This window comes from Thermobia domestica, chromosome 2, assembly GCF_964235325.1.
Source record: "Thermobia domestica chromosome 2, izTheDome1.hap1.1, whole genome shotgun sequence".
In the NCBI taxonomy this organism is placed as follows: Eukaryota; Metazoa; Arthropoda; class Insecta; order Zygentoma; family Lepismatidae; genus Thermobia; species Thermobia domestica.
Window position 1 is genome coordinate 231103670 of NC_137455.1, and position 13309 is coordinate 231116978.

The 13309-nt window shown below is 36.3% G+C and overlaps 1 protein-coding gene across 14 annotated transcripts in view; it reads left to right on the top strand.

Moving 5' to 3' along the window:
* Window positions 1-13309, top strand: part of LOC145678403 (methyltransferase-like protein 25B) — an 881238-nt gene that overhangs the window by 191624 nt on the left and 676305 nt on the right. For all 14 annotated transcript variants that reach the window (XR_014130376.1, XM_081748506.1, XM_081748507.1 and 11 more), the window contains 2 exons: window positions 2655-3114; window positions 13152-13300. Coding sequence is in view for 13 of the 14 variants with exons in the window: in XM_081748506.1 (XP_081604632.1) it covers window positions 2655-3114; window positions 13152-13300 (609 nt within the window). In the remaining variant the exon portion in view is untranslated. The remainder of the gene's footprint in view (window positions 1-2654; window positions 3115-13151; window positions 13301-13309) is intronic.

Below are 13309 nucleotides of genomic sequence, written 5' to 3' on the forward strand. Positions count from 1 at the left end.
CCGTTTAGTATTTATCAGATTTTTTAAAGGTCTCTGCGTTATCACAGAAGGTCGAGAGGGGCAAAAAGTTAAGGGATTTTTTTTAAACCAAAAAATCCTTTCTTTCGCGATTTTCACGCCTTAGGTGCATGATGGAGACATGCGAATGGTACCGTTTCAAAAGCAGTTCTATTCTGAATAGAATGATGGGCGAACCATTATACTAGGATGAATATGGATGTGTCAGGAAATATTTTTCTGAGAATCTGGACATTTTTTAGGGAGGAGGTTAGGCCTGTTTTTATTATTTTATGACAGGCTTACTTTTGTGCTTAGAAGATTGAAATTTTGAGCAAACATTCACTCCACCGAGTAGTATTTATCAGATTTCTTTCAGATCTTTGCGTTAACAGAGGGGCAAAAAGATTTAAAAAGGGATATTTTAACCAAAAAAATCCCTTTCTTCGCAACTTTCCCTCCTCAGATACATGATGGAGACATGTGAATGGTACCATTTGAAAGACAGTTCTGTTCTAAAGGGAATGGACTAACCATATCCTAGGATGAATATGGATGTCTCAGGAAATTTTTCACATGAGATGAGGGTCTTCTGCGGTAATCTGGGGCATTGTGAGGATTATTGATAAATATTTTTCCCGCCCTTACTATTTAAGATAGAAGCTTGAAATTTGGTACACACATTTAGTTCCTCCTTTAATATTTTCAAGTTGATTTTCAGGTCTCTGCGCTAACACATGGCGATCCAGGGTGGCTCAGAATTAATATATATATATATATATATATATATATTTAGAGAAAAATCCAGATTTCTCTGAGAATTTCCCGCCTCAGAGACACGATAGGGAAATGTGAATGGTACTATTGTGAAAAAAACCGAAGTTTAAACCATTACCCTACGTTAAATAGGGTTGATGATGTAGCCGCTTGACTGAAAGTCTATAATTTACCTTAAAAAGACGGAATTCAAGAGGATTAAATAAATTAGTTACGTTTTACAGATTCATGACTCCCACATACCGTGCAGTAACAAGATGTTATTTATGTGACATTTACAATATGATACGGTCATCACTTATGCAAATATAGAAGTTCGTACGAGCTATCAGAATTGTGCTACAGAGTTGCCAACTTGTGTATTTTTTATTGTTTTTGCTTTTTTTTCGCATTTTCATTGTTAATTTACAACAAAAGTAAATGACCTACTGTTTTGTTATTAGCCTGTTTGAAAGTCTGCAAGGTGGTGTATTCAAGGACTGGTAGAGACTCTCCCTACCCAATCTCTTCTTCCCACATAAAAATGCTTAACTTTACTATTTCGTGTATTTTTTCTGCTTTTAAATGAATATGTCAGCCATAGTTATATCTGGAAATTCATTCCACTGCCGTTAGTACAAACTTTGTTTTTAGTTATGTAAATCCTGTAAATTTCACTTTGATATCATTTATAATGAGAAAGTTGTGAGACTCTGAAAACTTGCCACGGACAACATTTCTCATTTCGGCAAATATTGGACATACGCACTGTGGTGCATATCTTCTTATAACTTTGGTTTTATTTACGTGAAAGCTTTTAAACTTGGTATCTTATCTCTTGATACACCCAGCTTAAGTATGCAATGGAAATCCATGATGGTCACAAGGGGGCGCGGTGGCTCAGTGGCAGAGCGTTCATCTCCAGTGCTTGGGGTCCCTGGTTCAATCACAGATCGCGCCGCGTGGACTTTGTAGTGGACAAACACCGTGCTCGTGGGTTTTATTGGGATTCTCCCGTTTCCTCCCACTTTCTTCGTTCCACCATTTCATTCATTTCTCATAATCACCGTCTCCTTTAGCCTAACCGGCATAACCGTGGCACGTAAAACTGAAAGATTTCATTTCATTTTTTTCCATGATGGTCACCGGGAAGACCTTTGAAAATTGGTCGATCTGATGTGGATTGACCCCTTGTGTTATTATATGGAGAAATAAAAAAGAAAATGATATTTTAAAGTACCGAGATAATTCTTATATCTAAAAGACTCTTATAAATTCTGCCAACTAAATAAATATCTCTTGAAATAGATGCACTTTCAGTCACGTCGATCTGTTTCTAGCGCTAACCTTCCTAACTCCATCATTTGTTTAATGACAGATTAGTATTTAAAGTTTCGTATCAGGGATCGGACAAGAGCAAACATACAAATGGACGATTATGTTAGTATTTGAAAATAACAATATCTGTTCTTGAACGTGAAATTGAGCGCGTTTTACGCTCAAACTCACCTATATTTCGAGTTAACTCAACGCTCCCTTTTTAAAAAACGAGTTAACTCATGATAAAACTCACGAAAAACGAGCGCACTCTAGTGAGGTAGCTCAAATGAGCGCGCTCACTTACAACCTTGCAAAATGCATGCCTCACTTTAATTCTGATAGCACCGTCGTGTAAATAAAAAATGCACTGCAGATTTCTTTTACAATCTTATCTGTGGAAAACCTATTAAAAGAACTAGCTTTTAGCATATTATTCTTTCAATGAATTACTATGGAGCAAAGTTGGACTCCTATTACAAATGAAATTAGTAGGATTTTTGTATTACACTTTATAATGCATGGTATTTCTCTTTTAAAGATAGATATGTTAAAAACATTTTTTTTTATTTTTTATTTTGCAGTTCTAATATAGTATGGCCTCTTTCCCTGCTGTGTCTAAGAGTTGCGACAAGAACATTGTCTTTAGCAAGAACTCCTGTAATGAACATAGAAGAAGTATTTACAGCTGCAAATTGTGAGAGAAGCAAGAGTGCAGGAAAGGAATTAATCAACTACAAACCATTTAGTTTTGTACAAGATCTAGGTCTATGGAACAAAAGTTTCGGTAATTGTAACCAAAGTGCATATACCCGTAATGAATATTGCTTCAGAGTACCAAGTAGTTATGAATCAAGTGACAGCAGAAAGGACATAAAGAGTGGAAATGAAAAATCGAATACTGTCGTGAACGAAGGACATGACTGTGATAATTCGAATGTAAATATTGATATGAGGAACACAATTTGTCAACCAAAATTGTTATCCGTATTCGATAAACACGTGAAGCCAAAAAAAAGACATGAAATATCAAAAATGGCTAAGGTGAGTATTTTTTCATATGTATGTAAAGTGTAAGAGTGTATTCAGATCTCCGTAGCTTCGATCACACATCGATTAAGAAGTGGTAAGTAGCTTAATGAATTTGAAAAGGTACCAAGTATAGCCCTTGCTCACAGGCTGACACTGAGTCCATGAAAATACAGAAACCAACGTACGAAATATGGTTTTTGACAGTTCCGAAGTCGTAATCTCTGCAGTCAGTATATTGCTGTTAGCGTTTTTTAAAATCCTCGAAACAGTGGAAGGCTATCATTGTAGCGAATATCTTTAATGTTCTCATGTTCTTTGTAAGTTTTCGTTTCCCTGAAGGGATGAAAAACTGCGCAATTAGAAACTAAGAAAATGGAAATGTGGAAGAACAGTCATGTGTTTTATGATCAGTCGTGTAGTAGTGACGCATGTGTAGTCTTGCAACAGAGTCAATTCTGCATATGTCTACGGGCAAGGGCAGCGACATCTAAGTACAAGTCATCCTTTAGAATATGGGAGTAGGTGATCGTAGTGCTATTAATGGCATTATACTACATCTGCGCTATAATAGTGTAATTTTCCCACATCAGGTATCTGGTGTGAACTACACTGTCTTCATTTCGTAATCTCAGAGGCTGGTTTCATACTGTGTTATCAGCACCGAATTCATGCCTAGCATTAATTCTTGTGTGTGAATAGACAGAGCTGTTGCAAAAAAGAAATCAGACATTGGGAATAAGTAGAACAGAAATTTTTCATTGCAGAATTATTTGGTGTAACCTCGAGGTATTATGTTCTCGTGAGCCTCTTAATATTGACACCTATTTAGTATGTGGCCACCATTTACACCTAGGAATAGCAGGTTGCATAGGAATGTGTGATATAGTGAATTTGAGTAGATAATTTGAGAATAAATCTATTCAATGAAGCCTCAGCTTTGCAGGGTCAGTGTGATATCATCTAAAGGGATTTGGATTCTCAGTTCGTCGATTTGTACCACAAAAACTAAGTACCACAAAATGTATCAAAAACAGTGTAGTTTTTATTATTTTTGAAAACCAAATATACAGCCTATGTGTCGTAACTTCGACTCCAGATATGATGTAGAGAGAAGAGAAAGAAAGAGATATTGTACAGTCGGAAATGGGAAATGAAGGAAAGTTCATAACGGGAAACTGCATAATTTATACCATTTATCACACATTGTTAGAGCCATCAAGTCTAGGAGGCTCGGGTGGGCAACTCATGTAGCCAGAATGGAAGAAAGTAGAAACTCTTAAATTTTAACTGGAAATTCAATCTGCAAACGACAATCAGGGAAACCTAGCTCACGTGGACAGTATTAACACGGATCTAGCAGAAATAAGAATACAAAGCAAAAACGATCCAGTTGGCTAAGGATAGAAAGAAGTCAAGGGAAAGTTTTGTGAACGCGACATTGAACCTCCGGGTTCCAAAAGCCATGGAATTAATTAGTTATTGAACAGTTCATCGTTCCTACGTTCAATTATTGTTTCGGTTTTATTTATTTCAAATCATGTTATCTCTTTAGGTTAGGGGAGGGTGGGCCAGAATGAGACAAAAAGTAGTAAATCAGTAATATTTTGTTTAATAGTGTCTCTAAAATGAAGAACCTAAGTTATAATGAAAATTTGGTTAATTGTGCACATAAAGCATGTATTTCCAAACAAATACCGTTTACAGTAAGGAAGTGACGATAAATCGAAAAGTAGTCTCCGTTTGTCTCATTGTGACCCATCATAGGGCCACAATGAGACATGCCATGGGCCACAGTGAGACATAGTAAGGATTAAGAACAAAAACAAAGAATAATATGATCTTATTAATAAAAACAAAGCAATTTATGATTTTTTTCTTGCGAAACAACACAATTTTAAACTGTTACGGCTTGATATACCCTGTTAATGGATGTTAATCAAATCGAAGTTGTACTCGAATGTGACAAAAGATTCCAATCTCTTTGTGGGTCCTAAACGTTTCTGATTTGGGAATATAATTTTCACATCGGACAGATGAACTAATGCTGCACCTGGAACATGAGGAAACGAAAAGTAGCCTTCATATTTTACGCACTTTCTTAAAAAACTAACTTGTAAATCATTGTTATTGTCTTTTGACTTGATAGCCTTTGGGATGTAAAAAAAAAATTATAGGTCCCGTGAATTCAACCAACACAAAATCATCAACTTCTGGATCACGTTCAAGCTCTTGAAAACCACTAGGATCAACATGCAGAAATGTAGAGCTCGTATCTGGAAATTCTATGTTACCACTTCTTGATGAAATGTTAAGGTCACATTCATCGTCGCTGTCAGAGGAAATGAAATCATATTCGTTTCTTTTCTTATTGCAAGGAAATAAACCTTTACACACGCCAGATTATTTCCGTTTGTGCAATTGTCTTTCTTGTAGCTTCTCTTCAATTTTTTGTTTCTCAGGTGTATCAGTTGGAATTATGCGTGACGCTTTCGTGCGACAAGTCGCAGTTCGTTTTCTTTTGCCAGCTTTAGGGAATCCTTTGAAATTGACTGAACTGATAAATTTGGAAGTGTTAATTTCAATGGGGCTATTGGTTTGTAGGCCTATTTCTACACTTGCTACTAATACACTAGGACCTGAAGAGTCTTCAACACTACCAGCACAAACTACCATTGGGGACTTTCACTGATTGCTGGAGCTATATCATGTGAGTTATCACAAGGATTACGATCAGTCACAGAACTGGTTAGAAAGTCATCAGCAGTGAATATTTCACTATCGAATTGAAAAATTCCCGTTTCCTTAAAGCCAGATTTGATGTTTGATCGTGTCGGAACGTTCGTGAGCTACCCCAACACAGGCAACAATGTCGTAAATTGTCATTGGCGTTTCAGGGTGATGCATCAACCACGAATCGACAGCTGCATTATAATGAGCTTTAAGTGAATAAAACACACTCACATCCAACGGCTGTAGTTTATTGCTACAGTCTGGTGGTAAATTGACTACAATCATGCCATTTTCTTTAGCAACATTCAACGCCTCAATACTCAAATGACTCTCATGATTATCATATATAAAAATGGTTGGATTCTCCTTTGAAGAGCCACTGTGTTTAATGAAATGTCTCATCACTTCAGGAAACACTTCACCTGTCATCCATCCAGAGCTAGCAGCTAACCCTAGTGTTCCAGGAGAGGCACCGCGAATCATGTGTGGCTTGAAGGTTTATCGAGTAAAGATCATTGCTGGTGGCAACATATTTCCCGATGCACTTATAATACAGCATGTTGTAACCAAGACACCTCGTTCTTCACTCGTACACTTGCTCACTTGTTTCACGCCTTTCGGTGCTAAACTCTTTCTAGGTTTCTGCACTGTTGTAGTAGAGGTTTCATCTAAAGTATAGATGCGAGTTCCACCCGAAAACTTCTCAGACCGAGCGTACGCATTCTTTAAATTTTCAAAGAACTTAGTAATATTATGCTTATTGAATGAAGTTGCACGCAAGATGCTGCAGCCCTCAGACTAACGAATAGTTAAGTGAGGATGACGTTTCAAAAACTCTTGCATCCAATCAATTCCCACTTTTTTCTTGGTCTCCCATGAATCTGGAACCGTCTAATTATTTATTTTACCATTTCGTAAGCTAGTTCCCTGAAAACCTTGGTAGATTTGCCATAACACATTTTTGAGCACTGTATCATGTAGTCCGCCAAAGAGGTTTATTCTGCTTCACTGAACATTTGTCTGCTATTATATTTTTGCACCATCCGAATCTTATCTTTAGGGTTTAACTGCTGCTTTTTAACATATCGTCCCTTTCCGGCATTAATGCAGTAAGTGACATTTTGAAAATTTTACAGGAGAGCCGAAAAACTGAAATTTTGATGGTTTATCTTGAATAACTTCTTTGTTTTCTGGACTATTTTCGTAAGAAAAATACAGCTAATATAATTAAACAAGCTCCGTCAAGTAGGACAGTGACGTATATGATAGCTTAAAAATATTCACTTATTTTGACGCTTAATTCATTTTTGCTTACAAATTTTTTTAATAAAATACAGCGGCGTAGCGTAAGGGAACGCCGGTATGCCCGGCATCCCCTGTTAATAAGAAAAAATTACGTATTTCATTATATATAAATTGTTTGCTTGTTATTATCACAATTATTCCCACTGCAATCTTCTGGATGCGCTCTCTCACCGTCTCGCCTTACTGTGACAAGCGAAACCTACGCATGCGCGCCACTCAGATGCACATTTTCTGTCTTTCCTCTTGTCGGATGCTATGTTCCTGGGGCTTCTAGGCCTACTGCAAGCAACGGGGTTTTCGTCTGCTTTCTGTCGAATGAGCATGCCCAACTACTTCCTTTCACATCCCTGCAACTCTACATTTTGCTTTAGACATACGCTGGCATATTCAAATATTTCCAACTCTATTTATATTGAACTAAGCTGTAGTTTCTGTACAAAACGTACGAGCGCAATCAAGGAGATAGAAGAAAACAGAAATGGTTAGTTAATTGTCTTTTTGAAGCAAGTCGGTTATGTAAATAATAGTATAAGAATAAAAATGGCATTTCTCATCGGTACAATATACCTTCGTTTATTTAATTAGTACAAGAAGACATATAATTCTCAGCTAGTTCAAACAGACCTTAGCACAAAAAGGCACATAAATTCTGAGCTAGTTGAAATGCCATTTCTCGTTGGTAGAAAATTGAGTAGGTTTCCTTTGTTTCTTTAAATTCTCAGCTAGTTAAAATGGCACATCTTTGCTTTCTTTTTCGTTAGTCCATCCAAATTAATTTTTGCGTTTATTTGAATAGCCCAAAAAGGTACAGAAATTCTGAGCTAGTTAAAAATGGCGTTGTTTTGCTTTTTTTCGTTAGTACAATAGCAAATAGGTCACTAAAATTTATTTATTCTTTACTTTTTTCTGCTTAGTACAAAACTGAATAGGTCACAAAAATTTATCCGACGCGCTGTTTACAAGTTATTAAGACTTAAATATTTGACCTTTGACCTCGATAGTCAGTACTTTTTTAACGTACTAGTTGATGACCAATTACTAAATGCGGAAACACCATCTCAATATGTGGCTCCGTTTCCGAGTTATTAGGTTTTAAGTATTTTGACCTTTGACCTCTATGGTCGTTATTTTGGAACTTGTAGTAGTTGATGACCAATTACTAAATGCGGAAACACCATCTCAATATATGGCTTCGTTTTCGAGTTACTAGGTTTTAAGTGTTTTGACCTTTGACCTCGATGATCATTATTTTGGAACTTGTAGTAGATGACCAATTACTAAATGTGGAAACAGCACCTCAATATGAGAATCCGTTTTCGAGTTATTAGGTTTTAAGTATTTTGACCTTTGACCTCGATGGTCATTATTTTGGAACTTGTAGTAGATAATGACCAATTACTAAATGTGGAACACCATCTCGAAATGTGGCTCCGTTTCCGAGTTATTAGGTTTTAAGTATTTTGACCTTTGACCTCGATGGTCATTATTTTTGGAACCTGCAGTAGTTGATGCCCAATTACTAGATGTGGAAACGGCACCTCAATATGTTCCTCCGTTTTCGAGTTATTAGGTTTTATATATTTTGACCTTTGACCTCGATGGTCATTGTTTTGGAACTTGTAGTAGTTGATGACCAATTACTAAATGTGCAAATAGAACCTCAATATTTGGCTCCGTTTTCGAGTTATTAGATTTTAAGTGTTTTGACCTTTGACCTCGATGGTCATTATTTTGGAACTTGTAGTAGATGATGACCAATCACTAAATGTGCAAACAGAACCTCAATATTTGACTCCGTTTTCGAGTAATTAGGTTTTAAGTATTTTGACTTTTGACCTCGATGATCATTATTTTGGAACTTGCAGTGGTTGATGAACTATTACTAAATGTGGCAACAGGACCTCAATCTTTGGCTCCGTTTTCGGGTTATTAGGTTTTAAGTATTTTGACCTTTGACCTCGATGGTCATTATTTTGGAACTTGCAGTGGTTGATGACCAATTACTAAATGTAGAAACAGCACCTCAATCTTTGGCTCCGTTTTCGACTTCATATATGTGGAAACACCACCTCAATATGTGGCTCCGTTTCCGGGTTATTAGGTTTTAAGTATTTTGACCTTTGACCTCGATGGTCAGTACTTTTTTAACATGTACTTGTTGATGAATAATTACTAAATGTGGAAACAGCACCTCGATATGTTGTTTCGTTTTTGAGTTTGACCTTTGTTCACGATGGTCAGTAGTTTGGGGACATACTTGTGTCATTTCTGCTGTTAAATTAGGGGTTGGGAACGAAATCAGTGCTACGTTAAAATAGGGGTGGAGAATGTGTTCATAAATTTCTGCTTTGTTAAAATGTTGAAATAGAGGTTGAAAAAGTAATCATAAAAGAGAACGAATACACCCCTAAAAGTGCTCATAAAAGGAAACGAATACATCCCTGCTATGTTACTTAGTCTTATGTATTATCTGCTATGTTCCAATAGGGATTGAAAAAGTGATCATGAAAGGGAATGAATATTATGTATTCTCTGCTATGTTAAAATAACGGTTGGAAAATAAGCCATACTCTTGTATTAGCTCTGCTATGTTACATAATCTTATGCTCTTATGTGTGTTCGTAGTCTTATGTCATTTCTGCTATGTTAAAATAGGGGTTGGAAAATATGCTCATAAAGGGGAACGAGTTCTCCCTTGCTATGTTACGTAGTCTCTCCTATGTGTTATCTGCTCTTCTATGTGTTCGTAATCTTATGTGTTATCTGCTATGTTCAAATAGGGGTTGAAAAATATGCTCATAAAAGGGAATAAGTACACCCTTGCTATGTTACGTAGTCTCTGCTATGTGTTATCTGCTCTTCTATGTGTTCGTAATCTTATGTGTTATCTGCTATGTTCAATTAGGGGTGGAAATAATGCTCATAAATGGGAACGAGTCTTATGTGTTATCTGCTCTTCTCTGTGTTCGTATTATCTGCTATGTTCGAATAGGGGTTGATAAAAGTGCTCATAAAAGGGAACGAGTCCATCCCTAAAACGTGCTCATAAAAGAGAATGAATACACCCCTTAAAAGGGCTCATAAGAGGGAACAAATACACCCCTAAAATGGAGGTCGTAAAAGACCATGGGTGGACGGTACGTGGGTCATAGCGTATCGTGAGACACTGGAAAATTGAGTCCTTGCTCTCAGGAGACCCTGGAAAAAAGGTAATTTTTCAGCTACCGGGTGTCAGGTGACGCCCACCTACTATCGAGAATAATACAAATACGTCCATTGCTCCAGTCAGATCTCTCGATCCACATACAACGAGAGTCACGAAACGAAACTCCAGTTAAAAACTGAGACAATAACCAGGATTAGGTGTTTTGTCATCTACCGGACATTAACTACCACTCTCACCAATCTCCCACATTGACATTCTACCATTCAGTCAGACTAGTTTCTCACTGAATATAACAAGCGTCACGTTCCTAGTTTCTAAGTTAAATAAAACCCACAATGACCGAATTTAGGTCTGGTTTCTTTAAGGTGATATTAAACACTGCTCTCACTCGCTTATCCCACACTGACATTCCATCGTTCCCTCAGACAACTATCACTCTGGGCATCTGGACATGACGAGAGTCACTACTCTGATTTCAAAGTTAATATACGACCTATGAAAGCCCAGATTTTGCCTCGTTCAACGGGATGTTGAACACTGTTCCCACTCGAAAATCCCCCATTGGCAATCCACCAATCAATCGACCACTTCAGGCTCTGGATATAACGAGTATTACTGCACCGATAACAAGCTATTGTGAAAAGTAATGACCAAGAACAGTGTTATCTATACTCAGTTGCAAATCAATCTTTCCTTACACTTGATTGACCCACATGGACATTCCACCATTTGATCACTCTCCGAAAATACAATCGGCTTGTCTCCAAAATGAGACAGCGATCGAACGACCAAGACTTATGCCAACTTTTCATATATGCACGCAAAAGAATGCAATCATCAAATGCCCCTGGTCTACTGTATATGCAACTAATTGTCTGAATAGAAATTTAAGCAACCGCAATTTTAACTTAATACTTCCAATTCCATTCGCAATACAGGGAAAAGCCACAGAGCATAATCCTAGTTATTCAATCTTACTTAGATTGCTCTAAACCATATTGTCAAAGACCAACCTTCCATTGGCAACACTCGTATCACTATATTTCTTCCCTTTTAGAAAAATTCGTCACAAAACACCACACAGCTTGCACCTTTATTCTTGTGATTTAACAATTTCCAACTGTAACTTAACACAGGAAAAAGCTGATACTACAAAACAAAGCCAAAGAACAAGACACGCGGCCCATTATCCGACATCCACAATAATTCATCGGCCTGCTCGAAGACAGGAGATACATCCGCTTTCCTTCAGAAATCAAGGGTCAGTTCGCGGCTGAGAAGGCTGCGAGTTTCCTCGAAGGCCAACGGCGCTACGATCGCGATAAGGCATGTCTTCTACCGCGCAAGCGATCTTGAACTAACCAACCAGCAAAGGAATATATTTCTCTCGCTCTCTCACTCTACAGTCATAACCAGGTTCTTTCTTTTTTTTTTTTTTAAAAAAAAAAGCAACAAGCAAGGAAGGCTACAAAACCTTATTAACTTTTAGAAATCAGAAAAAATTAAGCATAATTATCAACATTTCTATCTTCTCTTTATCTTCGTTTACTTTTTTCTTCTTTCATCAGTAATTGATAATATCCAATAATATATATCATGAAGGAGGGAAGAGAGATATACTTCTATGCACTGTATCTATGTAGACTTGTATTTTCTGCATTTTTCTGTTCCTTAAAAGCGGACTTGCTGTCAATATTCATTGTTTATGTTTGCATTTTGCGAGAGTGTAATGCTACAGCAAAACTAATGCAATACAAGTAATTGCATCAAAGAGTGCTTGTGGGAAACAAATTTTTGAAACGTACTAATAAAAAAAAACCCTTTGCTTCGCTTTGAATATATCCTAATTTCTCGTTTTATCCTTAATTTCGTATTAATAATATTTATGTAAACTATATTTAAATTTTTCCTTGTTCCACTTATCCAATTTTCAGCTTCTGATTTGTGGAACAAGAAATTATGACCGTGTTTCAGAGGAAGAAGAGGAATCTTATTTGTTTTATGTTGGGAAGACTTACTTCACACACATTTTGCCAATATTTCCAATTTAACATATATACAACTTATCGTTAGTGAGTAAAGGCATATCAAATCTTAACTTATTTATAACTATGGCAACCCAAGAGCATAAAACCATAACAGCAATTTACATATATGGTTGGTACCTTTAACATATTTGTGGTTGTCTAAGGGCTCAGAAGAAACTAACTTTAAAAGCATAATTTTAGAAAATAAAGCATAATTTAAAATATATAGCATAATTCTTGAAAAATTCTGTTTAACTGCAAGCTTAACGTAGTGTATTAATATTTGGTACAATCAATATTTACGATCAAAATCCTTGAGAACATAACAATGCAACAATGGAAATATTATTTTTGTTTCTGTAAACTGTTCGGTGTAATCCTTTGAAGTGGAGAGAAGAAAAAAGGAAAAGAAGAAAAATTTTCCGCCAACAATGAATAGTACACTATATTGTTATATGTAGCTCTTCAACGTCAGCACTTTGTGCAATTTTTGGTGGCATCTTTTGCTTTCCCTTTCTGTATATATGCACCTCTAAGGCGCACACAAGTGATAAAAAAATGACTCGAGTAAACCATATCTCTTTAAAATGCGTTAAGTCGAAAGTGCGTTAAATATGAAAGAAACTGGTTGCATAAAATATTAATAAATAGATCAGGATATTTAGAATATTTAATATATAGTAAATATACATTATATAAGATTAATGTAAAACAATGACTGAAATTAACAATAAAGCATAATTTGAAAAATATAAAGCATAATTAAACAAAAAATAAAGCATGATGTGGGTTGCTCTAATTATAACTGATTACTTTTACAGGTTGCAGTTTTGACAGCTGAGACTCTTCAGTGTTCATATCTTGTGGATGTTGGATCTGGTGTTGGACATTTAGCTCGGCTTTTAGCATTTGGTTATGGACTAAAAGTCTGTTGTTTGGAAGCACAAAATAAATTCACTTCAAATGCAAGGTAATTAAT